The sequence below is a fragment of the Scophthalmus maximus genome, chromosome 19 (genome assembly GCF_022379125.1).
Source record: "Scophthalmus maximus strain ysfricsl-2021 chromosome 19, ASM2237912v1, whole genome shotgun sequence".
Taxonomy (NCBI): Eukaryota; Metazoa; Chordata; class Actinopteri; order Pleuronectiformes; family Scophthalmidae; genus Scophthalmus; species Scophthalmus maximus.
Genome location: NC_061533.1, coordinates 228510 through 256483, shown reverse-complemented (window position 1 = coordinate 256483; position 27974 = coordinate 228510). Strand labels below are relative to the sequence as shown.

General features: G+C 40.2%; 3 protein-coding genes and 1 long non-coding RNA gene across 7 annotated transcripts; 3 read left to right on the top strand and 1 right to left on the bottom strand.

Annotated features, from left to right (window-relative positions):
- Positions 1 to 238: 238 nt before the first annotated feature.
- On the top strand, positions 239 to 5457 carry fam151b (family with sequence similarity 151 member B). Its single transcript, XM_035640719.2, has 5 exons — positions 239 to 712; positions 1897 to 2056; positions 2125 to 2342; positions 3016 to 3151; positions 4090 to 5457. The coding sequence occupies exons 1-5, from the start codon at positions 592 to 594 to the stop codon at positions 4247 to 4249; spliced, it is 795 nt and encodes a 264-aa protein (XP_035496612.1). The 5' UTR covers positions 239 to 591; the 3' UTR covers positions 4250 to 5457.
- Positions 5458 to 5985: 528 nt separating this feature from the next.
- Positions 5986 to 9324, top strand: LOC118314474. Of its 2 annotated transcripts, XR_004794654.2 has the most exons (3): positions 5986 to 6214; positions 7682 to 8724; positions 8845 to 9324. It is a non-coding gene; the product is annotated as an uncharacterized LOC118314474 (long non-coding RNA). The 2 variants fall into 2 exon arrangements; XR_004794653.2 differs by lacking the exon at positions 5986 to 6214 and having other exon boundaries at positions 6221 to 8724.
- A 1203-nt stretch (positions 9325 to 10527) lies between these two features.
- On the top strand, positions 10528 to 16966 carry cxcl11.5 (chemokine (C-X-C motif) ligand 11, duplicate 5). Its single transcript, XM_035640955.1, has 6 exons — positions 10528 to 10680; positions 10891 to 10956; positions 15471 to 15648; positions 16240 to 16372; positions 16459 to 16536; positions 16662 to 16966. Exons 1-6 carry the CDS (start codon positions 10543 to 10545, stop codon positions 16765 to 16767), a joined length of 699 nt encoding a protein of 232 aa, XP_035496848.1. The 5' UTR covers positions 10528 to 10542; the 3' UTR covers positions 16768 to 16966.
- On the bottom strand, positions 10910 to 27855 carry ppm1f (protein phosphatase, Mg2+/Mn2+ dependent, 1F). 3 transcript variants are annotated; one of them, XM_035640954.2, is made up of 8 exons: positions 27713 to 27855; positions 26095 to 26375; positions 23876 to 24006; positions 23163 to 23362; positions 22812 to 23000; positions 22424 to 22567; positions 21322 to 21415; positions 10910 to 12756 (listed from the first exon to the last, which is right to left on the bottom strand). In XM_035640954.2, exons 2-8 carry the CDS (start codon positions 26259 to 26261, stop codon positions 12674 to 12676), a joined length of 1008 nt encoding a protein of 335 aa, XP_035496847.1. In that variant the 5' UTR covers positions 26262 to 26375; positions 27713 to 27855; the 3' UTR covers positions 10910 to 12673. The 3 variants fall into 3 exon arrangements, with proteins under 3 accessions (XP_035496847.1, XP_035496846.1, XP_047185158.1); XM_035640953.2 differs by lacking the exon at positions 10910 to 12756 and adding an exon at positions 17666 to 19982 and having other exon boundaries at positions 27713 to 27853; XM_047329202.1 differs by lacking the exons at positions 10910 to 12756; positions 27713 to 27855 and adding exons at positions 17666 to 19982; positions 27562 to 27696.
- Positions 27856 to 27974: the final 119 nt, after the last annotated feature.

The window sequence follows — 27974 nt, the reverse complement described above, 5'->3', positions numbered from 1 at the left end:
TCCTCTCTCCCCCATTTTTCTCCTCACCCCCAATCGATGTGCTGGCCTGCATCCCTCTTATAATTGTCAAGTTACAATATTTTTTGTTGTTGTCAATAAATAACATTCATTGTGCTAAGAGTTAAAACCTTTGATACTTGAACAGTCTACCAATGTAACACAAAGTGAATATTTGTCACTGCATACAGCGCAGGTATAGCATTTCTGCATGCAACTGTGCATTTCTGGTATTAGGAAATGTGAAACATTCTCTTGCTAATACAGACTTCCAGGTTCTTTTATTTCGAATTCTCGCAGCCGGAAACGGACTATGTGTTTCCGCTGCTAACTCTACATGTATAAACTGATGTTTTCTCTAGAAGATGTGAGGGGACCGTTTGTGTTAACTTTGTTTTACTACCTTAGGTTTAATCGCTTGTCATACAATTAATGTTGTTAGGAACTATTTTGGTATATAGCTATTATTCACAGCTATTCGTTTAGCCAACGTCACGGCAGCAGCTTCTAGTTAAGCTCGTCTTCACTAGTGCTCAGCGGCCGATCTGACATGACACCGTGACCGTGTGAAGTGGCTCTAATCTCGCAGGGAAGATGTCTGAGAGGACGCTGGACTATTTCTTGAGTCCGAGTCGGATGAAGAAGAGGGACGCTGCCGAGGTGAAATGGTCGCACGCTGTCAACAGCAGGAGCAGGCTGCAGGAGGCGGTGACAGGTAGATAATAATAATAATAATAATAATAATACATTTCATTTATAGAGCACTTTTCATTGCTAAAAGCAATCTCAAAGTGCTACAGAGTAAGCACTTTGAGATAAAAGAACGTTTAAAAAGAAAAAACATCGGTGGAAGAAGAAGTCCAAAAATTTAGGGGAATGCTTGTTTAAAAAGAAAGGTTTTCAGGCCCTTCTTGAAAGAGAGAGTGCTTTGTGGGGCCCTCAGGTGGTCTGGAAGGGAGTTCCACAGGCGAGGAGGTGCTAAGCAGAAGGCTCGATCCCCCATGGTGCGCAGCCTGGTCCTGGAGGGGTGAAGGGTGAAGGTTTTGTTTCCGGAGCGGAGGGTGGGTGAGGAGGTTTGTGGTGAGAGTAGATCTTTCAGGTAGGGAGGGGCATTGCCATGGAAGCACTGATAGGTGAGTAGGGAGATTTTGTAATCAATGTAGATACAAGGTAGATGTTGTCTGTCCCCCCCCCCCCCCCCCCCCTTTTATTGAAGTTATCTTACATATACAAACACTTTTCATTTAAAAAACAAAACGTATTCTCGTCACATTTCATGTCATATTATGAAAACGAAACGATGACATTTCGTGATTAGGATAAACTCATATCAGACATATCAAACACTGATATTAAAATTAAATTTCAAGGCAGGCATTTGTCATGGTGTGTCGTAAAATTAGACATGAGCTTCTCAGGGATCGGTATTTGTGTTTATGTTTGCACATATGAAAACCTTTATTTTACATAATACAAAATGCAGTAAAGATGTGCATTAGTTTACAATTTACGTAATTATTTATAGTTATTTACTGTGAAGTTTATGGTTAAACCATGAAATATCAAGCCTCAATTACTTTATCTTATTCCAAGGGATAAGTCAAAATGTATAATAAACACGTATAAATACATAGTAGGTACAAAATAATGTAAATTATTGTAAGATACCATAAATTGATGCTAGAATAATTTGGTTAAGCCATTATTCAAAGTCATATTAGAAATTACATTTCCGCTTGTATTATATGGCTAACATGATAAACTGTGAACTAAGAGCCAAGTCGTGGTAAACTGGAATTTTGTCTGAACTGAACAGACCTGATGACAATGTAAATTCACAGTTGTGTGTTTTTCACTGAAGTGGGTTCTTCACTGACCAGCATCAACTGTGACCCTTAGGCCACACTCATATGATTGAGGCTGACATAATCATGAAAGGACATGACCCCAAAGAGCCAATCATGGCACATCCGCCTGACACAGACAGCGACATCACATTGCAGGAGTGGCTGGAAGGAGTGAAGGCGCACAACGTGGGAATAAAACTAGACTTTAAGAGGTGAGACACAGTTTTATTCCCTCCCTGTGGCTGTGTGAAGCTAACGCTGCAGTTTACTCTTCATGCAGCCTGGAGGCGGTGTCTCCATCTGTGGCGCTGCTGGAGGAAGTGCTGGCTGACCCGAGCCGTCCTGTGTGGATCAACGCAGATATTGTCTCTGGTCCTGGTGGACGGGCAAGACCTCTGGAGCATCAGGCCTTTCTCTCTGCTGTGACAACTCTTCCCACTCACACTGTGCTCTCCCTTGGCTGGACTACAGGATGGACTGCTGGAACAGATAACCCAGGTGAACTTCGTTACCACCGGCTGTGTTTACAAGGAGATCTGCATTCTGTTGATAATAGAGGAATAATATCAGAGTATGTCCTCGGTCAGAGTAATCACACTGATGAATATCATCATATTAACCTGCAAAAGTGTCATATGTTTTACACAAGGTTTGGTTTAAGTTTCAGGGCAGCAAACTAAAAAGTACAGATTTCTTTTTGGCAGAATGGCCAGTGAGTCTTCATTTTTTATCTTTCTCACCCTGGATTTATATTTTCCTTCAGCTTTCACTTGAATGCACTGACTTTGTGTGTCACTTTTCATAAGCATGGATCTACTTGTTCTTTTTAAGACTGGTTATCAATGGCTGAATATCATAACTTCACAGAGTTCATTGTGTCCGTTTGACGACAGCAACTCCACCTTCCTATAACATCTTGACAGAAATTTGAACTCAAGTATATAACCTTTAATTGAACATTCGGCATTTTTACTGTTTTAATTTGATAGTTTTAAGGATTCTTAACACTTGTTTGTTCTGGATTACTCATCTAAATATCATTTATGTATTTTGTTCTATTTCAGTCATTGTGGGTGTGTATAGTATGCACCTTGCTTTGTCTGAAACCTGTAGATACAGTGACAAGGCGGCCTCAACATTGATATGTTTCCTTATTTTTCATTTTTTTCAGGTTATAGCTGGGATATGGTGCGTGTGATGGAGGAGATATGTAGAAACCTCAAGTATCCAGTCACCTTCCCAGTGCGTGCAGCTCTCTTGGCCCAGTCATTCTCCCAGCTCACATGGCTGCTGCAGCAGTCAGACAGGTAACTATCAACACAGACAGGCCAGTCAGTCACACCAGCATCACTGAAGTTCACAGAGACAATACACATTAAATTCAAAAAGTTGAGTTGGACACTGTGAGGAGTAAAAGTCTGGCATAGTTTCTTGCTCTTATACCGCTGATTAGTGCCAAGCCCAGTCTAAAACTGCTTGCTAAGTGCAACATTGTCACTGGCGCCTGTTCATTTACTGCCAATCACGTAAAGATTGTGTCTAGTCATACTTTTTGCAAAACCTACAGTATGTTTTCGGAAGGCAACGTGATTGCGGAAGGTTCCCTGCCTACTTTGTTATGCTGTCACTCACGATTCCATGCCCCTCCCAGTTGATATCACAACCCTGGGCCAGATTAATGTCAAGTCTTACACTGAAATTTTTTTAACTGAAAGTGAAAAAAGTAAGATCTGAATCTGAAAACATAAAATCACCAACTGAAAAAATATCAGAACTCCAATATAAAAATATTTATGAAAGTGAATTGACTTAATTTAAAAAAAAATTAAATAAACTTTTTCAGGTTCAAATATTCTCTTCAAAACCGTTGACCCTGATGTGGCTCCATATGGGTCGGACTCATTCTTCCCTCCTATCACAACATCATAGACTTTGCTCATTATCACAATTTCACAGTGTCTCAACCCAGGAATGATGTAGAATTTAATCTGATCGTTGAAATGAGCCATATTCGTCCATTTATCAGTTTTCCTCACACGTTTCATCGTTCAATGAGTCTCATATTATAAAAGTATAGAAATTTTTCATATTATTACGTGAAACGTATCATGTTATAACTGTGCTATCATTGTTCATGCCAACAAGTGTAAATTAGCAGATAACCTTTTGAGTTTTTTCCTGCACTGACATGTTAATAACTTTGAGCTGTTAATGAAATGTTTATGATTTCAAACTTTGTTCACAGGTACAGTCTAACTGTGTGGACCAGCCAAAGTGACACGATCACACTACAGGACTTAGTGCCCTACAGAAAACACATCGACATCAGCAGGATCTACTATGACTTGCCGGACTGTCAAAGGACAGAGCTCAGCCTGACACTGGCAGACAATCACTTACAATAACATATACTGCAAACACATATTCTTCACTTTGACAGTAGACTGACGCCCACAGGTAGAGAGGAAATTGAAACAAGGCTCAGTCTAACCTGGGGGGGTCAGGAATTGAGTGGAGTTAAGTCTTAATGAGTCATGTGATAATTGATAAGTATTTCTGTCACACACATGTTTAAGACTTCTCCTATGCATAACAAGTGCTGCATTAAAATTTGCACTTAAATGTACACTCTGCAGGAACCCCCACCCCAAGAGAAAAGTACTAAAGTAATTCCCCTCAATCATTAGTGTGACCCACAATAGGTGTCTGTGGTGCTGCCCTCTGTCTTTACTTTTCTTCTTTTTGTGTTGCTGTGTTTAAAACCCTGCAAACTGTACCTTTGAGTAAAATTCTTGAAGCATGATGAGCAGAATGACTTGAAGAGTAACCTTACACTTGGACTTAAAGGGGCAGTAAACGATTCTAAAGCAATACACGTTTTCTCAAGCTGTTGAAAAAAACTGGGTTTTCGGCTCAGCCCAGGCTCTGTAAATCCTACAGAAGAGAGGTTCATTACATATTAATTAGACAGGCCAAAATCAATCTGTTTCTTTGCAGAGCTCATGAAAAAAGAGCTATAAAACAAGCTTGAGATATTTTTTGGTACCAAATATATCTTCTTAAGGATATCAAAACTTCAAATTAAACACCAGAAAGGTGTACAATATGGGCCCTTTAAGAGACGTGTGGGTTTTGTCCTAGGTGTTAGTGCGTCGGACTCCCGTACCCAAGGTTTGTGAGTTCCCGGCCCGACCAGAGCAGTAAAATCACAACAACAACATAGAGAGAAACAAGCTTTCTCCAAAATTGCTTACTGCCCCTTTAAGTAAAGTACTCTGAAGACCTCTCTGGCTCAAAGTCCGTTTCCCCTCTGACCACACACAGCATTGCCTGTAGTGGAGATTGGCTGTGGTCAGAAATTTGCTCGGTCGCACATGTAGCCACACCCAGCGATGTCACAGGGTCATGGAGTACACCTGTATGTCACTGCAGCCAGCTTATTTAACATTTTTGTACTGTACTTGGTAGTAGAATCTTATGTATGAAAATGCACTCTGTTTTAAGTTGATATCAAGTTGATCTTTGGATGTAAAAATCATAATATGCAAAGTAACTGGAAACTGAAGCTGTAAAGTAGACATAATTGAGTAAAAAAATGTATTACTGTATACTACTTTATATAAGTATAAATATTATACTGCGACGAAGAGTGAGACACGCCACTGAAGTCACAGCAGACCTCCTCTGTGGTCCGGCGGAGGTCTTGCATGAGACACACCGAGGTAACTTATTTGGTACAAGTTACATTCCACAACTGTATATGATCATTTAAAACTATGGTTAAGTTTAAAGGTGACATATAATGCTCATATTCAGGTTCATACTTTTTTATTTGGGTTTCCACTTGAAAAGGTTTACATGTTCAAATGTTCAGAAAAGGCATCAGTGTCTTCATACTGCCCATTGCTGCAGCTCCTCTTTTCACCCTCTGTCTAAAATGCTTGGAGTTCATTTAGCCCCCCCCCCCCCTCCCGATAAACCCCAGTCTGCTCTGATTGGCCAGCTGGCCCAGTCTGTTGTGATTGGGCAACCGATTTCAAAATGTGTAGGAAATGTCACACCCCTTCACAAGAAAAGTGGAGATTCTCAGATTGCAGGTGGGGTTACCAAAAAAGAGTCCAACTGTGTCTTCACAGTGGGAGAGACATCTGAACCAGTTGTTCAGAGCCAGGCTGTAGGGTTTAGTCAGCTCACGAAAACAACAACAGGGTAGTCTTTTTGACAGTTTGTGGGCTTAACATTTATGTGCACAAACACTGAAAAGTGTTGAAAACAAAGAATATTTTCAGAATTTAGTGATGTGAGAAAAGTAGCTTAAATGTTTTGAGACCCAACATATTACAAAGGAATATAGAGCCTGAAACAATAAAGTAAGTAAAACATTTTTTGTGTTCTAGTTGATAATATATACACAGTCTGGCTGAATAATGTATCACATCTGGTGCATTCAGACTTTAGGTTATTTATGCACGCACAGGATTGGAAGATAATTGGTGGCTGTGGGTAGTTCACTAACCAGAAGGTCGGTGGTACGATCCCCGGGTCCTCCAGTCCACATGCCAAAGTGTCCTTGGGCAAGACACTGAACCCCTAAATTGCCCCAGACAGCTCTACCAGCAGTGTGTTATGGTGTGCTGTATGAATGTGTGTGTGAGTGGGTGATTTTGACTTGTACTGCATATTGCTTTGAGCTGTCAATAAGACTAGAAAAGCACGAAATAAATACAGTTCATTTATCATAATCCACTTACTAAGACAGTGTACATGTAAGCTGGAGGTTGATATTAGTTTAGAGGCTCAGTAGTGTATAGAGATATGACAGATAATCTTATATCAAACTGTGAGGTGAAAGATATTAGAAGATATCATTAGATAATAGCATTCTGTTTACTATGTATGCATATGTCACAAAGAAGTCAGAAAATAATGCATTTTTCGAGATATGTCAGCCTCCAATAGGACTAAAGATACGACCTAAAACTTAAAAAGATCAGTAAATTATTTATGATTATATGGTAGAAATGACGTCATCACTATGAAATTAGAAAATGGCGTCACAGTGTATTAATGCATTGACTTCTGCAAATTATAGAGATAAATACATTATAGATTAATAATCATTTGTCAACATATGCTATAAATGGTGTCATGATGAAACGGCATTTTTTTCTATATAAAAAGTTAGTTGTACTGCAAAGCAGTTGGGTAGGCATCTAACTGATTATGTATGCATCTTGGACACAAGTAAACATGACAGCACATGTTAAATCTGTGTGGAATGTTACATCCACACAGACCCTGTGTGGATGTAACAGCAAGGACCCTGGTCAACAGACAAAATGACCACTGAGAAACAGACAACAATAACTAAATCAACAGCTCCTGGTGCCTCATATATAAAAACAAAAACAAACAAAAGAATGAACCAAACTCAGAAGAGCAGACACAATGTAAGTGAGTGAAAATACTGGGGAGCAATCGCAGAGAGGTGGATCTAAACTTCCTTATCTGACAGGGCACATGGACACAAATTATCTTTTTCACGACTTATGGAAACTGCATGTGGGAAAATAAAACTGTTTGGGTTGCACTGTGCAGTCCACTCGTGTGAACAATGAGTAACAAGTAAATAAATACACGTCATGGACACACATCCATAAACAAATGCAAGAAATACATGGTGAACAGCAAAGTTGTTGTTTTTTTTCTTAAAAAAAAAAAAGGTGTTTTAAAAAGAGTCGGTGTATGTTCTCCTCAGTGACACTTCTTTATTCGTGGTGATGTTTCTCATAGTCAAGATGATGATGTGTTTTTTTTTCTTTCCGTCATGTGACTAGATTTGGTAGATGAGGGGCTGGCTGGATCATCCTGAAAACTCAATCGCCTTATTTAGTAACCGTGAGTTTTTATACGCAGCAACACAATTACACTTCTGTGGAAAAGAAAGATGTGAGAGGAGCGGGGTTTTATTTGTTTGTTTGTCTGTTTGTTGTTGTGACTAGATTTGGACTAGATTTTGGTAGATGAGTCTTAAAGGACACATACATGTCCTTTAAGACATGTATGTGTTCCATACATGTCTTAAAGGACACAGGCAGGATATTCCCCTAAAATGTTGTAGGTCAGTCTCTGGATAATTAAAACTCAACATAAACACCAAAACAAATACATGTCGTGAACAAAACGAAAGTAAGCCAAAATGAATCAAACAAAACACAAATTGACCCTAGCATACAGGAGTATTTAAATGGCTGTGTAAAATCCCTTGAGGCGATATTGCAGAAAAACGGCCCAGTTACTGCAGGGTTGTGTGGAGTTAAGGAGAGGTACTTAGCTGGAGGGTAACTAAGCTTACCTCACCCCTACACTACGGTGGCCCTGAAGTGCAAATCACAACGCCGAAATAGAAACCACAACACCGAAATAAAAAACAACGCCGAAAGAGAACACACAACGCCGACAGATTAAACACTACGCCTAACGACAAATCACAACGCCGAAAGAGTAAACACTACACCGAAAGAGTAAACACTACGCCATCAACGTCTACCGGAAAGGGAGTGGTCTGTATCACATGGTTCTCGCCGATTGGTCGGGTCTTTCCTGGTGAGGCTGTGTTTACGCCGGTGGAGCTAATGCTCTCTGTAAAACGCGGCTTTTTAGCACAAATAGTTGGCGGTCTTACTACTGTCGATAAAAGCCCAGGGGCCGTAATGCAGACTCAGAGCTATATCTGTTTTACGACCGGCGTCCTCCAAAGAAGAGGCGTAAGATGCGACCCTGGTTGAAATGGCTAATGTTATTAGCAGCATTGCTAACAGGAGCAGAGGCAGCAACCACCGTTCAAGTTACTGGAGAGTGGAGACAGATGGTGGACCTCGTAAGTTAAAGAGCCGTTATTTTTTCCATTGTATTACTTAAATTCAAGTTATTCAGATATACAGTGTGCATGTCACTCTTCTTCTGTGTGACTTTGGCTTTACTTTTGTGTTTGTCACAGTGGACAGACCAGACCTGCTGGTGCTGCACATCCCCTTTGATCCACATCCGTGTTCACTCCGGACTTAGTGGGAGGACCCTGCACAACACATGATAAGATGACCCAGTGTGATCGGATTTGCTACTCCAAGCTTCAAAACATTGCAGAGGCTTTGCTTTACACTGGTATTCACACCCTGGACTCTACTTGTTTACCCCAGAAATTCTGTTTATGGCCTTCAAAACTCACATTTGCATAGTCCGTGGGCCCTATTGTTTAGACTAAGATGCTATTGAAAAGTAAATGACCGCTAATTGCACCTTTCATGAGTGGTATCAGCTTCTGAATGCAATGTGTTCTAGGGGAATGGTTGTTGCAGTGTCCAGGGACAGGTGATAATGTTTGTCAAATCTACAAAACAGTCTGGCGCTGTGGAGACGCCACAGCCATCGTGGCTTGATCCAGCTTTTGTAAATAAAAACACAAAGACAATATTGAAAATCTTTTTTCAGAATTGTATTTTTTATTCATTTATTGGCCTTCATGTCGCTGAAATTATATCCGCTCAATCGTATTATTACCTGTGCTCACGCATTTATATTAATATAACAATTTTGCTCATCAACAATTAAACAGGATTAGTAATGAGTACATTTTTAATTTCAAAAGGGGTCACAATCTTCCATAGATGTGCCACATGTTGCAGATGTGGTGCCAAAGAGTGATCGTCTGTCAGAAACTGATATTATCTGGATCAAACTCTCATAACGGGCACATATACACAAGTTTATGTCCGTAGTAATATCAAAGATATGTCTTTGTGAAACTTTAACGTTTCTTCTAACCGAATAATCCCAATTAAGTGTTTGCCGTTTATATCATAATCAGTCATGGTTTGCTCACAGGAAATACGATCCTATTGTTTTTAAGGTTTGTATGCATTTGTATGTGTAATATCACTAAAATAATTAATAATTATTACTTTAATTAACATGATATATGGTAACGGGTTATGTGTACAATAAAAACATCATTGCAATTATTGTTATGACTGCATTATTTAACCTACTCTCCTAGAGTATAATACAAATGTGCCATACAAGCCATAAAACACAGGATATTACTTGCCAAAAAGGACCGAAATCACTTTCTGGCAGACGATCACTTTTTGGCACCACAACTGTGCCACTAGGAGGATCTCGGTGTCAGTCTGGAAAATCGTCTCTGGTGAAAACATGAGTAGGCTTACTTCTGAAGATACGCTCACTGTTATCAAACATTATTTCGATGCAGGTCATACTCATAACGTGATAGTTGATATGTTATCCACCCATCATAACATCACGATGAGTATACACAATTTGAAAACTTGTTTAAGAGAAATGGGACTGTACAGAAGGAAAAACTATTCCCAACTGACTGAGGTGAAACGTGCCATCTTGACAGAGCTGCGTGGACCCGAGGAAACTGTTCAGTTATCAGACTATGTGGCATGTGCTACAGCAAAAACACAAGCTACATGTTAGACGTCATACAGTAATGAGATTGCTAATTAACAACTTAATCCGCAAGGGACGGATTTCAGAACCCGCCGGAGGTTTGTGAGGCGTACCTACCATTCCATGGGTCCAAACTATATATGGCATGTAGATGGATGACAAACTGAAACCCTTTGGCTTGGCCTTCTCAGGATGTATTGATGGCTTTTCAAGGAGGATAATGTGGCTTGTGTGTGGGGCTACCAACAACAACCCATCAGTCATCGCCCACAATTACATTAATTCCGTCAAGAGCGTTGGTGTTCATCGGTTGGCAATCAATGCATCGAGGCATGGTGGTCCATTTTCAGGAAAGAAGGTAGGTAGCCTTTTCTTTGTGATAGATTAAAGATACTCCATTGTAACTCTGGAAACTGCAGGCCACGTTGATGGCGTAGTGTTTACTCTTTCGGCGTAGTGTTTTCTCTTTCGGCGTTGTTATTTCTTTTAGCGTTGTGATTTCTCTTTCGCCGTTGTTTTTTCTTTCGGCGTTGTGATTTCTCTTTCGCTGTTGTGTTTTTTCTTTCAGCGTTGTGATTTGCACTTCAGGGCCACCGTATTACACAGATCCCACAGCGCCTGCCAGGAAGGACAGGTGCACGCACACACGCACACACACACACGTAAACAATGTGAATTGACTTGAACCAGTAAAAGTTTGCTGGACATGTTAAATATCCGGCGACAACTCTGATGTGAGGCCCATCCACACAGCCTTGTGCCTTATGGCATGTACATTACTATGTTCAGAATTGTGATACTATTGGACACTTAAGTCATCATATGACTAATTCCCATTTAAAACGAAAAGTTTGATATCAGTGCTGAAAAAAACGGCGCTATGAAGGACTGCAGTGAGGACTGTCGGGATACGATGATGGACAACACATCATGTCTGGAAGACAAACTCCTGGATGGACTCAACTTGAAAAAATAGTGTTGTCTGGACATGAAGAGGTCGAAGAAAGTGGCAAAGGCTGAACTCAAAGGGGCGCAGACTGTTTCATGAATAGTCTACGCTTAGAATGTAGCAATAGTTAGAGGTGCAGCTTTAATTGGCCTTGTGTGGGTATGAAGAGATGGAGGAAGTTTTTTGTTCCATTTTTCTGTGATTTTTTTGGGATGTGACCCAGTCAAGTGGGTGTGTGTGAAACGAAGCTTCTGACGTCATTGATCACATGATTGTGATAGAATGAATCAAGGTCCGATACAAAGCTTCACTAAAAATTGTTTAATTGTTTTGGTACATGCCTCAGAGCTTTGGTGTCACGGGTAACTTCAGTAGTGTACGGGTTTCCTCCAGGTGCACCAGTCTGTCCCATTTTTTCAGTTGGGCCTCCTAGAGGCACTGGTAAGTAGTGGTACCTTAGTGGCAACTTGTGGCACCTGTGTGGAATCTACTGAAACGTATGTGGCAACTAGTGGCTCATTTTGTGCCTTTATTGTGCTATTATGACAGTAAAAATCTAAAGGGAGGTAGAGATTTGGGGCATTCTCTCTCTCTGAATCTGTGTTCACGCATTTATATTTGCATAACACAATTGTACTGTTAATAAAACAGGATTAGTAAAGGATACTTTACAAAATGAATGAAAAACAAAAAAGTGAAATGTATTTGCTTAATAAGCCTCCTAAAATAGATGTACAGCCAGGGCCAGATCATGATCCTGTGAGGCAAACGGTGATAACAATGCATGATCTGCATTGTTTTGTTAGCTTAGCTGTGAGGCTTGATTGAATTTAAGAGGACTGTTGAAGTTTGGCAGACGTATGCACTCTACTGAGTGACTTTCTGTCTTTCACTGCCATCAGAAAAGAGCAATGTAACCAAGCAGGCAGAAGCAGGAAATGATAATTATCCTGCTCATGCTAATTTGTTTTAATCTGATCAAACAAAATTACTTACAAAATATAACTGTTGTATTATTTCGTATAATGAGCAATAAAGACTATGCGATAGTGTGAATAGCAAATATTGGCTACAGAAATGCCTCTAACATTTGATTTCACAAAGTGCTCATTCTCCTAAAGCACTTAAAAAACCTACCCTCTACATTCACAGATTCAAAAATAACTGAATTTGTTTCTTTCAATTTCACATCCCACTTCTGTGGAAGTCGTGCAAGATTTGCTGAGGATATTAAAACAGGGAAATGCTGGAACTGCATGATGCAAGTACAGGTTAAAGCACAACATGCCTCCAGAAGTACAAAACTATACTCTTCAACAATGACATGCTGCAGTTCACCATGAAGATCTTTACTAAGGAACTGCTGAGTTACAAAGGTGCTGCTGAGAAAATGACTGTCACTTCAAAATATGGACTGCACATGGCTTTGACTCTTTGAGAAGTCCAGTGTTTTTCCTTTGAAGGGAAGTTGTCTTGCATGCTGACCTGGAAAAGGGAAGGAAGTATGAGATCATGTGATTTATAGAAATAGCACCAACTTTACTGCATCAATTGGCCATCTGGTTACTGTTACACCACATTTTAGCTTTGGCATATATACTTGTGACTTGTGGCCTGATTGGACACTCTTTAGCCAAAATTACAGTAAGAATGGTTTCTTTAGTGAGATTAATGTTTTGTTATACCGATCAGCAGTACACAACATTCAACTAGCTCCTTCATCCATTTATGACTTATTATCTCATAATAATAATATCCCTCAATTGCATCCATGTTTCCCTCACATACATCTTCTACTTACAGATCTCCTCCCACTGAGGAGAGACAAACCATGGAAATATGTTTTTAGAGAAATGCTAAAGTTTCCTGCGACAGCAGTTAAAGGTGAACATGACTATGGGTAGTGCTAGTATTAAGCAAAGGGTTAGACAAGAAGATGGCCTATAGACTATGGTATTGTGGGGTCTTTAAGGCCCCATCTGGAACCTTCTAGAAAAATGAGACGCCCTGTCCTCTGAAGCGACATCAGTTTCTGATGATGGCGTCACAGCTGGATAGCTGTCAGCCACATTTTACTGTTCTGTGGTGTCTTTTGTTGTCTTGGAGTCTACAGTATTTGCCTATATACACACCATCCAGTTACTAATTACTAATACTAACTTGTCCAATACTGTTCAAACTCCAATACGATTTAACACTCATCACTGTGAGTCTTGATGTATATTTACACATTTTTTCAAATTGTTTTTTACTTCATTTTGAGAAAAAAAAATTGTTTTCTTTCCTTATATCAATCATCAAGGTGATTATTGTAATGTTTAGAAGATTCTGCAATGATTCTGAGGAATTATCATATATGGCAATGTACCTATGTGGCACTTTTTGGTAATTTTGATTAACTTTAACTTTGGGAACATGAACCAATAAAGCACAATATAACCTTAACATGATAAGAGTGGTCAAAGTATTTCTCTCAAGAGAGACTTTGATTTGAAAGTTGAACAGAAGAGACAGTGATGTGATATAAGTGAAAGTTATTGGGATTGAAAGGGCTGAGGCTATATGTAGAATTGAAAACTCCCCCGGGTCTAGATACTAGTGCTCTTTGATGTGATGGAGGGATGTTGAGGATCTAAATATGTTGAAGGAGGGTTGCAGAGGATTACTCAAAACAACAGCTGACAGCGAGAGAGAGAATACATTTTACAGTTTGGCAGCAGCGGCATGATTGGCTGAATGACCTTGTGTCGGAAGCTGATTGGATTATTGGAAGCAACATGTAAAAATGAAACTCTCTTTGTGCAGTGCTTTTTTATACATGGATGGTGGAAATTTGCTTCAACAAAAATGTCCTCATCTTGTATTCAGTACACACACGTGTCCATATTTACTACATCCTGTTGAGCAAGTAATATCTGATTTGGGGATTTCCACTGTGACCACAGTGAAGAGAAAAAACCCAGGCAGCAAATTAAAATTGTGAAACTAAAAGAAATGTAGTTAAAGCTTTAAAAGCACTGCACAAATAGATCATGAACCAAACCCGGAGTTTGATAAACAAAAAGAATGATTAAAGGGGATTTATCTGATAAGAGTAAAAGTTAATTTCACCTTCACTTGTTTTATTGGTATGTGACTTTATGTATTCATATAATTTCTTCTTTAGATATGTAGAGCACTATGATACCCTCCTTAAAGTGTCAGCTACAGCTTTATATCGTTGTATTAAAAATAATTAATACATATATATATATATATATATATATATATATATGTGTTTATATATATGTATAATAGCTATATATAATAGCTGTATATAATAGCTGAATAAATGAATGAATGATGATGAATGAATGTATATAATAGCTGTTTTTACTTTGTAGTTTTTGGTTTTGTAAACGTTTTTGTGATTTTAGCATTACCTGCCCTGCCCTGCAATGATTTCATCCCAGTGTGGAACATGTAGGTAATTTCATATGAAGGAAACTTCTAACATCCATGCCATTAATTTTGCTTATCTGACAGGTGGAAACACCAAATAAACAACAACATGTACAGGCCTTTTTGGGAACCAAACCAGAAAAAGAAAAGCATTGAAGGGGCGATGCAAACCCTGTGTGCTGTATATACTGTACACTTACCAGGCAACCTAACTGTAATAATGCCATTTCATCATGATGTCATTTATAACATATGATGACAAAGATGTGGTTAATCTACATAAGGGGTAGTTTGTTTCTCTAATCTCATTGGTTGCAGAAGTTAATGCATTACTACTCTGTGATGTAATTTGACTCTATAGGGACGTCATGTTGACATAATTCTTAGCAGATGATCATAAATGATCTTTCGATCCTTTAAGCTTTAGGTTGTGTCTATACTCCTAGAAGATGTAGAGATACCAAGAACAGATTAGTTTTTGAACTATATGCACAACATAATTTGTCTACCTTCTTGTGACATTATATAAATGATGGAGAATAGTTTTCTGATCCAATTTTCCATGTTTTTCAGACCACATTTTTGTTGACCTTGAAATTTCACTGATCAGCTCCAAAAAGTTAATTATCTGGAACCAAACTTTAAGGATAACAAGTATCACTGATTCTGGGAAACAGGCTTGCTGGGAGAAAACTGAAGGGACAGAGAAAATGAAAGTGATACCTGAAAGTGAAAGTGTTATCATTTTTGCACAACAGCAGGGGGGGTGTTTCCCAGTGCATAAAAGAGGGAAACAAACCCATGTGCTGTGTTTCCATCTGGAGTCCAGACTAAAGGAAGATACTGCAGGGAGAGCCAGAGCCGGTCTACAGTCTCAAACCATGAACTCAGCTGTCGTTGCCTTCCTCAGCTCTCTGCTTGTTCTCTGTGCTCAAGGTACTGTGACTGTGCAAACTTTATTGTCCTGAGTCATTCATGTTCATTATTTGTTTTGTTTCATGTTGGATGGGGAATGGGGAGTAACCTGTGGCAACACAAATACAGCACAATGGCTGATCCTTTTTTTCTTTTTTTTTACCTGTCCCATGCAGTAGGGCAGCTCAAAGTGGCTGAACTTCGTGCAACTCAAGTGTGTCATTCTAACAATGTCAGGGAGAGTCGTTAACACTGGTGGTTAAATGGCAGAAGATAATGTGTATAGTGTTGAAGGGGTAACACTGAATCTGCTGCTTAGTTGTTAGCAGAAAATTCAAGGGTTCAAATTCCTTAAAGAAATCAGATTACATTTACATGGAAATAAATAGATCTGTAAAAATGTATGGAAACCAAATTGTAATACCAAGAAAATATATAATTTCATATATCCTAAAATAGCCAGAAATCCATTTTTTTCATTTTCATCTTGAGTGACTGAGCTGACATAACTTTCACTGAAAATATTTCAGCCTCCACTCACTCATGTTCATTCTGAAGTCTGCTGACTAAACAATGATCAACAGTTAATACCCTCATCTTTCTTTCCCACAGGAGACCCAGGGAACAGATCCCAGAAATGCAAGTGTTTAAACGGTTTTATCGGCCGCGTCACCCCACATCTCATCAAGTCAGAGCCAGTCATACACCAGCCAAACATCTTCTGTCCTCAGTTGGAAATTATTATGTGAGTAAATGAGCTGAATTAATTTAACATTTACTGGCGAGTTATTCTTCAGGTTCTCCCTTACATGTCGTGTTCTTCCCTCCCAGTACTTTAACAGGAAATAAGGAGAAATGTGTGAATCCACTGTCACCATTTGGAAAGCTGCTTCTGAAAAACCAAAAGAAGTAAGTTCAGCTTGCCTGCACTATCCTCCGACAACATGACAGTCTTAATGCTGCAGGTCTCTACTGATACTGTGGCTGTCAGATTCACATTGGTTTTTCACTAACTGCGTTGTTTGTCGATTCAGGAACGAGAGCAAAGCAGCTGTGGTCATGACAACGGCCTCCAGTCAAACGAACACCTGGAGCTCAACACGACTCCGCTCCACACACTCTGCACCTAGGACGATGTAGTGGCAGCGAAACACTGTTGTTACAATGGAAGATGTTCACTATTATTGCCTTTGTTTATTTTATTAAAATAAGTGTCCAAAATGTTCTCAGTGGCCAGTGTTCCGTTTTCTGTTCTCTTAATTTAACTTAGCTTCACATGTATATATGAAGGAGTCAATCTGTACATACATTTTCAAGAAAATAAAACACACCTGATGGACTTCCTGTACTGTTTTTTCTCCGTGTGCATGTCAACTTTACAAGAAAACTGACCCTTTGTTCATCTTCACGAGCCAATTTGTGTTTATACAGTAAACATCAGTAATTTAGATTAAACCAACTAAATCTGAAGTAATCACATCTGCAGTCTATATGGTCTACTCTGCACACGGCCAAGAGTGTGGACAAAATTGCTGCAGGGATTTGCTCCCACTCAGTGTTGGAGTTAATCCCAAAGGGGTTGGGTGTTGTTGAGGTTAAGGCTCTGTGCGGGCCAGTCAACTTCTTCTGCACAAGTTCAAACTTGAATGTGTGCAGATGTGTGTGGACCATCACTTATGTCAGCAGTATTCATCCCATATCAAATATCCCAAATGTGGCTAAGGGTTTTGGCTTGAACTTGCTGTTGTGCTGCCAAAAAGACAATTTTATATCACAACTTATTCTACATAAACTGTCACAGTCCACTTATTTCACAGGTTGCCAGTGAAATCACTTAAATACCTTGTACTTTGGGGTGCATTCTTGGCAATCCCCTAAAATGTTCCACCTCCAAAATTTGTTAGATTTTAACCCAATCAGGTGCTTTCCCCCCCTAGGAAACTCAGTGTCATACTTTAATTACAGTGTAATCTTCATCCTTTATATAAATTAGGTTGATGCCCGTAACCTTGATTTAGCCAAGGTTAAACCCTCTTCATTTTCTGTTCACATTGCTTTTATTCAGTTGTTATACATAAAACAGCAAAGCATCAGAAGTATCTGTATCAATACCTCCCAAAGTGATAAAAAATTTTTTTTAAGTAAGATGTGATTAAGAAGAGTAAAAACAATATTTCCAAACAAACACAGGAGTCAGAAAAACAGTCAGTGATAACCCCCCCCCCCCCCAACCAAAAAACCGGCCTTCAGTCAGACAAGCTTATGCAGTTAGTTTGGGATCCCTGAGTGATCCCTGTGTCAATTTGTTTTTTCAGAGATCACAAACATCTCATCAACAGACATCCAAGATTCGGCAAGGTGCACAGTGTACTTAATACTTTATCGTCATACTGCTTGGCATTAGAGATATACATGAAGGCAAATATAATCCACTGCAGCACAGTTAAGGCTACCTGAAAAAAAAATCATATCAATTAAGCATATGGAGGATATCAGTTCAGTGTGACTCCAAAAACCCACTGCAGAACCTCAGTGAGACTTTTTTTTTCATCCAGTATTTCCAAGACACAGGGCTAAGATCCAAACACTGCATGTAATACTGATGATGCTGAGAGAACATATTGTATTTTTGATATGTGGTGGATTAGACAAAAAATAATAACAGAGCTTTAAAAAAGGTAATAGGCTTGTTCATAAGAGTAGTATATGTTAATTGTTTTTCTTTTAAAACAGACATGAATGGAAAATGCTTTGCAAAGAGAGCTTAACTCCCACAAAGACACAAAGCCCCTTTAAAAGCCAATACCACATAAGACAATAATTACTGAGGTTTAAACAGGATCTGCACACATAGTTATAATGATGCTCACACCAAGCATATTCTTAAACAAAGTAATGATCATAAACCAACACATCAAACCTGGGACAAGTAGTATACTAACAATACTAGTTGAATATGGGGGATATGGATGTACAAAGCTAACCATTAACCGACAATACGTTTTTTGACCAATTACTACTATCATTAAAATATGGCCCAATCCTTCTGAGTATGTATTCTCTGCCGCCGGTCTCACAGTTATCAGACCATTACTAAACTGACCCCACATTGTGTGGACATGTTGCTGTTTCTGAATAAAAACCAGTAGACAAACTGTCCTCTATGCTGAGGACTAAGGTTGGCCTGGCCTGTTTATATGGGTTGATTATTGTGATTGCCCAATGGACATGCTTGCCGTTTACTCTCATGAGCACTGGAGCAACAATTAGATTATCTGCTATGCAGAGGTCTGCCAGTCTGCCAAGGACGGTAAACAAGTAATAGAACCATTCACAGCAGGACTGATGCCAGTGCTGCCGAAGGCCAGTTCAACAGAGCTAGTGACAGGAGGGTAACGAGCACTGCACACAGCTCTACAATAAAGCCACTGAGCAAAACAATAAGTTAGTGACCTTTTATGTCATCATGAGAAGTGTAAAAAAAAAATATCAGCCCATTGATCAGTGGCAGAACAAATTTGATTATGGCAGGCCGCCACAGCCTAGGTAGCCTCATTAATGGGAAACACTGTGTTGGCCTATTGGTTCAGCTGCAGGTGTGTGATGATGTGTTATACCTCACGTTTTATTGTTTATGCTACATGTAAAAAAGGTGTTGTTATTGGTTATTGGCATTTTGTAAAGTGTCACAGACACATTACAAATGTACATCTCTATTTGGGGAACATATTTGGGGACTCAATAGATGATGCTCCACTACAGGTAGCTCAAACAGCTTCATCTGGCCCTCCATCACCCATCAGACCTTTACAAGTAATCTGGTCTAATTACACTCATGGAATGACAACATCCTGCTGTGTTAGCATCCATTTTTAGGTCGGCCAGCATATGGAGACCAAATAAAAGGCTGAGATGTAAGGCAGTAGCTTGGCAAAGTGGTTTCTGGGCAGCAGGTTTCATCCTTTACTGCTGTGGAGCATCTTGGGAAGTGGACTCCTCAGTAACTTGTGCAGTTCCTGTAGTGGAGTCTCAAGACAGCAGCTGCTTCAGTGGACGCAGGAACACCAGCATCACTGTTATGTTATCGCTAGAGCCAGCATCCCTAGCATGATTTACCAAATGTCGAGCAATTCTCAGTCCAATAATCTCCTCAGACTGTTTCAACGGAGTGTCTCCTCCTCCTTCGGGGTCATAGGGCTGCTGCAGTGCATCCAAGACAAGACTTGGGACCAATGAGGGTTTGACTGCATCAAAGAAGCCGTCACAGGCCAGTAACACATAGTCCTCATCTCCCAACAGCTGGATTGTTGAGCAGTCGGCATCTCCAGACACATAGGGCTTCTGGTCAAAATCACCTGAAGGAGTGGGTGTGGATGTGCGGTTAGCAGCTGCAGCTAAATACAACAGGACCTTCGCAGACTGACTAAGTCCAGGCATCATGGCACGCAACAGGGCAGTTGTGGTAATAATGGCATTCCTAGTTTCTGAAGACATTAACATCTGGCTTTCTGAACTGAAATTATATTAGTGGAAAAACATGTTAGTCTAGATAATTGTTTGGTTAACAGCAAATAATTTAGGACTTTTTTGCTCAGGTTCAACTTGTTTAACAAACCACACACTCAGCTGTGAGAATTCTTGTCAAACCCCTAAGATGCAATTCTATAGCTGATAACAGTGGCAGAAAAAGTTGTATTGTGGCATTACGTTTTTTTAGTCACAGCCATGATTCATGTTCAGCTTTGTATCTATGAATATTAAGAGTCACCAAAAAGAGAAACAGACCGAGTATCTCCGAATCCTCCAACTCTTAAAAGGTAATCAATTGGATTTTCCAGATTTGAGGCCATGACATGTCTTATTTTTTATTATAAAAGATGTTAAGTTTAGAGATGATGACCCATGAAAAATCCCATTGACTTCAAGGTTCAGTGTGTAGGTTCCGTGTGACATCTTGTGGCTAGGTTGCATATTGCAACCGACTGAATCCCCTGCACCATGGCCTTGACAACAGAGCAGCAACCGCAAGTGAGGACATGCTCTGCTTCACTGCGAAAGCCCGATAACAGGTGTTGCCAACTAAACGCAATCTTTATTTATGGTTCCCTGGACATCACCATGGACATTGTATGCATTCTGACTCTGATCAACACCCAGATCAGTTGCACATATTGTAAATGGCAGCACACTTCCCACTGAGCAATCATATACTGTAGAAAGATTCCTGTGTGATGCCAGGATCAGCTATGTAACATCTCTACCCCTGATATTGTCTTTCTGGATGAAGTCCGAGAATAAGTGTTAATTCTAGGCTGTGTTTTCAGTTTGTACAAGGATGAAGTTTTCTGATAAACTGATCAAGTACCAGCCGCTAGTAGCAAATGTCAGTGAGTTAGGAGACAGAAAAGGACTATAGCTTCTCCACAGATCTTTCTATAGTAATGTAAACCTACTTAAATTCCTACTGAGAACCGGCACTTAAGTTTTTTCAAACTGAATGCGCTGAAGCACAGAGCCTGAGGAATATGAAATGTGTAACTGTCCAAATACTTGTGGTCTGGACTGTTCTATGTGGCAAACAAAGAGTTTTCTACCGCTGATAAATGAGCGACACCAGGAGCCAAGATTAAGAAAAAAACAAAACAGGTTTGTATCAGCACAATCTTAAGATCATGCTGGTTGTGACTGACTTACCAATTGCTCTCGACACTGCATAGGTGCCGTTAACACGCCAGCAACCCATGAAGGTGATGCAGCCACCAAGATCTTCAATTCTTTGTTTCTCATCCTGGACAGTGGGGGACAAAAGAGACAGACCTCACCACCTGATAAGCTTCCCATTGTTCATTTCATCGGAGGATTTTCAGGAGGTTATTCCCTCATGGTCACCGATATGAATTTGTGACAAACTTATTATGGCTAACCTTTGGATGTTAATGTGCCGAATGATCGTATAACCTACCTGTCTGTAATGATTATAAATGTGCCAAACATGTTGGAAAATGCATTTTACCCTTTAACTAAATGTTTTTGACCAAGCAATAGTCATTTGGAGAGACAGTGCAAATGAATATACACAATGAACCTGTCACAGCACTATTTATAGTGATGATAATATTGTAAGAACATAACAAAGTGAAGTGATATTTTGTGTATTCCCTGACACCTGGCAGTAACATCTGACCTGAGTGATCCGATCACAAGTGGACAGCTCTCAGTCTGTTCTCACCTGGCAGCAGAATGTGTCTCCACATGTGTCTGTGTGACCACATTTGATCTGATTTAATTTACCCACTCTGTATGTAAATCAACACGTATATCATTTCCATTTGCAAAAGAAAAAAAAAATGCTAAAAAAATATGCAAAAAAACTAAATAAAGTGCAAAATGAGGCATGATTCACTGTATCAGTCAGGAGGGAGAGATGTTCACGTCTCACTGTGGAACAGAGCAAAGAAACCACCGAGACTCCTTCTTTACACTTATTTATCAAATCGAGACACTGCAACCGGCGCCGTCTACTCGACTGACACGCAGATGGTGTCAGTTGAGTAGACGGCCCCTAATGTCCCTAAAAGTCACATACCCCTTCTCAATGCTATTAGAATGTGGACACATGCGACTTAAACCACTTCCGAATGTGGTCTTTAGAGATCCTCAATGCATCCTCAGAGTGTTTTCACCTGCACTTAGAGCTGTCCACTTGTGATCGGATAACTCAGGACGGATGTTACTGCCAGCTGAAAACAGGGTCCATGATATTCCAGGCAGGAGTGGGTGTGTGTGTTATCCTTACTTCTCTCTCTGGTTTATGGGGGTCCATCAGTGTCACAGCTAGTCCCTTTCTGACCAGCATTGCTTGAGAGTCTCCCAGCCAGGCCACAGTCAGCTCCTGACCCTGGATCAGCACTGCAACACCTGTGGTGCCGCTCCGCAGACGCTGACAACACACGTGTTATTAATCAGCCCGAGTTTCTCTGCAGCAATGCTGAATTTTGCTTGAATTTGACACTTTATTGAGTCATAGTAGCTTTTCTTGTGTATTTATTTCTCAGTAGGCTCTAATTATTACTGTAAAAGTCTGTCATTATTCAAGTGTCACACTCACATCGGTGTGTGTAAGGATTTAAGTGTTTATCAGCTGAAAACTGTTCAGGATGTGGGAACCAGTGCTGCGTCAATACCTCTCTATTGGCTTTGCCTCTGAACATGTTGTCTGTGTGTTTGAAGGCAGTTTTAAAGGCTGTGTCTGTGTCGCTCTGCAGCGTTTCCTGTTTGCTCAGAGCAACATGGAGGTGGGTGGCGGCGTAGACGGCAGCGTCCACCCCTCCATGTCCATCAAACACGGCATAGTAGGCCCGCTCCACTCCATCCTGGACCATGGTAGAGAGAGAGAGAGAGAGGGCAAGAGACATATTTTATTAATCATAAAGTTGTTTTGAATCCTGGATTTTTGAACTTTTTGATACAAATGAATGACAAGAGAAGAAAACCAGTGACAAGCAGTGTTTGTCCTGTTTGACCAAGTCCAGCACCTGGATGCCGAAGAGCTGGTTGAACTCAGCTAGGGCTATATGTTTGTCCTCCATCTTCCTCCTTGTGTTCCTGATGGCATGAACAGAGCTGCGGTGGAACTGGGAGGACGGGGGAGGCTTGAGGAAGTTCCGATGCCATGCCAGTGCTACATCTATCAGCTTATTGAGGAAGAGACGTTGGACTGCCTCTGACTGAAGAACTGATAATAAGATAAAACAGAAATAATCAAAAATAAATCAGTCTTTTGGTTCTTATTACTCTTTGCTAAAGGATATGACAGAGGATGGAGACTGAAAACAATTACTAGCTGTTCATGACAGATTTTTTAAAGTGTTAGACTGGCTATGGGATTTTTCACCAATGCTGCAGTTCTTCTGAGTGCAATGTTTGTTTTTCTGGCTGCTTTTATTCTTTGGTTTTGTTTTATGTCACATTTACTGTTGGTTCACTCTAACCTTCTTTGCAGCAGCAGCAGCTGTTTTAGGTGTAAAAGCTCAAAGAAACCCAGTGTACACTACGAGTCCAGCACCAAACAGTACACAGACAAAGCTGGACACTAGCAGGAGAACATAGAGCAGCATTTAGCAGCTCAAGAGACAGATATTTTTTTCAGGAGTTGATGGAGACTAAAAAACGTTGAAAGGATGATTACATATTTTATTCATCAGGCGGACACAAACATAACACTGTGTCATTCAAGTAGAACACTCACAGACGGCTTTCTGTTCTTCTTCCGGCTTGACCTCAGCTTCCGCTGGGCACTGGAAAGGTGAAAGGTCATTCTGCAGCAGCTGAGACAGCGCTGCCTGGCACAGGCGGGCACTGAGACCTGCAGGAGCCCCCCTGAAACAGCAATCACAAGCAGAAATGTGTGATACGCATTCTGTACAGACAGAGTTGACAAATACACCTCAGTGCAGAGACAAACTAGCAAACACAAATGGGGCCTGTCAAGATAATCGAGTTATCGACCTATATTATGATACATGAACATGAACTCATTTTACTGAGCTTGAGAATAGTCATTGTGCTTGCATGTGTGTTTGTTGACATAACAATCAATGACCAACAACAATATTTCATCCAACAAAAAGTAGTTATGGTCTCAGGCCTGACACAAATAGGTAAAATAGCATTGGTTCAAGCTGCTTTTCATTTGCAGATGGTAAATACAAGTGAGATCAAGTCTGTAATTTTGATTTCTGCTGCACAGAACAGTGGGCCCACAGAAAAAAGCAAGATGGGGAGAACAATTGAGTTTCTGCAGCAAGGGTATGATGTCTTCCTGACAGGGCGAACTTCAGAAGGAAAAAACTTGGACACAGAATAAAGCAGGCACGGCATTGATTCTGAGACCTAGCAGGAAGTAGAATTCTCTAATAAATGAGATCACATATAAAGGGATTCACTGTGAGAACCGAGACAAGCGTCCCATGCATTCATAGTGGCCATTAACCGAGGCCTTACAACTCCACAGACGCAGTGATTAAGATGACGTAACCACTTGACACCCTTGATAACCTTATTTTCCAACTCACCACTCCCTCTTGTGCACCAGATGCCAAATAGGATGCAACGCCAATTCTTTCCTGTCCTGATTAAGTCTGAGGGAGCATTTATGTAACTGAAACTTTTCTCTAAATGACAAACCAGTACTTGAGGCACACAGTCTTACATATTCCCTGTGAGAAGGGCTAATTAACGGACGTCCTGAGAGAACTAATAAAACTTCCTTAGTCTCTTTGTCTGAAAGGAATTTGGAAGAATTTTGGAAGAAGATATGTAGAGGGGAGTTTTCTGTGGTATTTTCTTCTCTGTTTTATACACTTTGTCAGCAAAAATCGCCATGTCCAACATGCCAACAACGCCTACTGATGAGCAGGGCAAAAGCAGAGCAGTCAGGAATGAGCGGAATGCAGCCACACACGCAGCCACACGCAGCCACACACACACACACACACACACACACACACACACACACACACACACACACACACACACACACACACACACAATGAGTCGATAGTACATATAACACCAAGTATACTAAGACTTTGTGTCTGAAAACACTATTTAGCCAGTGATTTAAACACTGGACAGTAATGGACTGAGAAGAGATGAAGAATACGTTGTGGAGTTATCTGATAAACACTACACTGCTTTTCAGATATGGAATACTTCTAAAGTGATGGCTTTTACCATTTAGACAAACAGTAACTGTCTATTGTTGTATGTCGCTCCTTGATTCTTAAATAAAGGAGCGTCAATATACTTGACTCAGAATGACTGGACTTTTTTAGCAGAAGTAGCTAGAAGTAGCTTCAATGCAATACAATGTTGTCAGTTCTCTCAGAAGCAGCAGCACTGATGGATTGTGAGAACAGAGAACACATTTTCTCATCTATTTCAGCATTTATCAAAGAATTCTGCTGCCTGTTTCAAACAGCTCAACAGCTCTTATAATTATCATAAGTCTTTATTTATGTGTTTATTTCTATATGTTGATCCCCTTAACAACGCAGCAACAGCTCACTCAGTCAGTGTGTACATGTACTACAGTAAGTGGGAAAAAAATGCATATGCAGATAACAGAGAACACTTTGTTGCTACACAGATGCCCTGGGCACTACAAATTGTAATCTCCATAACTAAGGGTTTAGTACATACCCTACAAAAAAATATCACACCATCATGTTTTATATTTCCCACTAAAATTGTTATTAAAGAAACAATAAGATTTTTTATCATATTGTTCAACCCTCTTCACGATAAGTGATGTAAACATAAAATTATTATTGTCTGTACTTTGATTGAAACAAGAGCATTTATAGCATGGGGCATTTGATCTTGCTGTGTTTATTTAATTTTGTGCTAGTGTAGCATTTGTCTATTCTGTAGGTTGTTTGTGTGCTTCTTCCCTTCCAGTCATACCTAGCAGCCAGCAGCCTCAGGCCCAGCTCCAGACTCTCTCCATGCAGCTCCTCCAGGGACACTCTGCGACTCAGAGAGCTGACAGGCAATGGACCGCCTTCCTCTAGAGCAGCTGGGAACTCGTCCACAAACCTACCCAGGAAGCACCTGGCCTCCTCTTCCTCCATCCCGCCTGAGTCTGGCTGCAGTAAGCTCTCGGGTGAACAATGGGTCAGGGCTCAAAGGTCACAAGTGGAGACTTGAAGGGCAGAGAAAGAAGGCTCCAAATTTTCCCCCTGACACTGCGTAATGGGAAATAATTAAAGCAGTATTTAAGTCACACATGGAGATAAGACGACCTGCGCTGGTATCACCTTTGTGAGATACATGCACGTTAAATCCATAATATTACTATTACATCGATCATATTTTGGTACAAGCTAAAATATTTACAAAGCACAGAGTGCATTAGTACTCATTCTCTGATCTGATTATGATTCCAAATCAAGTCACTTTTAGACTAATTATATTTTTGTGGAGCCTCCCATGTAAACATGCTTATTTGTGGTCATGTTCTTACAATATCATTATCACTATAAAAACGTATACTGGTAAAACCTGTCACAGCAGCATCATCATAGCAAATACAGCTGAAAAGATACACCTAGTGATGTAGTTTCTCAACTCCAAACTTGGATAACTAAATATTGATGTACTAAATCCAAATGACAATAGTAAATCAATTTTTTTTTTAAGTATACTTCACAAAAAAACAGCAACATTTCATGTTAAAATGCTATAAAGACCTAAACAAAAGTATTCAAGTCATGTCGCCTGCGCCGTTAGATCTTCAGACAGTGATGAAAACCTGACAGGAGTCCACTAAAATCTAACTTTGTTGTCTGTTCCACATCAGTAATTTCATTCGACCATCATAAGATTTTAATAGGACACAAACCCATGGTGTGTGCCAAACTTTAACCACACGGGCTCACCGCTGTACGGCCGAACTCCCATTTGCATCCGGCCGGATACCGCTGGCTGGGAGTTGCCTCAAAAATTGTGTGTGTGTTAGTGCTGATAAACAACAGGAAGACGAAGGTAATTGTTTGCAAACTGTGCTTGCATTTTGAGAGACTGTTAAGTATTAAAGGCGAATATGTGGCGTAAGAATAACAAGTTCACGAATTGTGCCATGTTAGTTTCATATTTCTATGTGCCGTGGTTGGAGACACATGACAACCGAACATGTGCCACACGTCACTTAACATTTAACACGTATTGTTGTGATTTGCTTTCCCACACATGTAAAAAAAAACAGTGTTTCGTGTAATAAAGCACCACTGAGGGCACAGAGCTTGTAAACGTTATCTTCCGTATCTTCGGTGACAGTTGAAACATGACCAACTGCACTGTAATGTATATTACTAAACAATACACAACTTTTGTAATTGCTGGCTGAATGTGTTTTAAAATTGTATATTTTACCGACGAGGCCTTTACTTCTTCTTCCGGGGGCTAGCTACTTTACCACAGTCCCTCCACCCACACGGACAGCAGAGAGAACGAGTGAAACGCGCCGACATAGCGAGACAGAGGAACACATGAAATGATAAAACGCATAAAAGCTTGGACAAACCTGCATTAGTGGAGCTGTGGGTCAAACACTGGTGATATTAAATTTCCAACGTACAGTACAAGCAGGGTTAAGTGATGCGCTGCATACTCAACACCCTATTGGACCACTTTCCTGTGCGTCATTATACTTCCGCCTTCCTTCCTCTGTAGATTTAAAGGACCATGCCACACTATTATTCATGTGGCTACACCCAGACGATAGTGGGCAAAAAATGTACCCTTCTACTAAAAAGGCTTATCGGATTATTAATAAATGTTCCAAG

Coding starts and splice junctions, on each gene's coding strand:
- ppm1f (XM_035640953.2), bottom strand. CDS start 26,261: ATGGAGGAAGAGGAGGCCAGGTGCTTCCTGGGTAGGTTTGTGGACGAG. Junction 22,568..22,811: donor GAGGCAAAGCCAATAGAGAG/GTATTGACGCAG, acceptor GTGTGTTGTCAG/CGTCTGCGGAGCGGCACCAC. Junction 21,416..22,423: donor CCCATAAACCAGAGAGAGAA/GTAAGGATAACA, acceptor CCCACTGTCCAG/GATGAGAAACAAAGAATTGA.
- fam151b (XM_035640719.2), top strand. CDS start 592: ATGTCTGAGAGGACGCTGGACTATTTCTTGAGTCCGAGTCGGATGAAG. Junction 713..1,896: donor GCTGCAGGAGGCGGTGACAG/GTAGATAATAAT, acceptor TGTGACCCTTAG/GCCACACTCATATGATTGAG. Junction 3,152..4,089: donor CTGCTGCAGCAGTCAGACAG/GTAACTATCAAC, acceptor CTTTGTTCACAG/GTACAGTCTAACTGTGTGGA.
- cxcl11.5 (XM_035640955.1), top strand. CDS start 10,543: ATGTGGCTTGTGTGTGGGGCTACCAACAACAACCCATCAGTCATCGCC. Junction 10,957..15,470: donor GCGCCTGCCAGGAAGGACAG/GTGCACGCACAC, acceptor TTTGCACAACAG/CAGGGGGGGTGTTTCCCAGT. Junction 16,537..16,661: donor CTTCTGAAAAACCAAAAGAA/GTAAGTTCAGCT, acceptor TTGTCGATTCAG/GAACGAGAGCAAAGCAGCTG.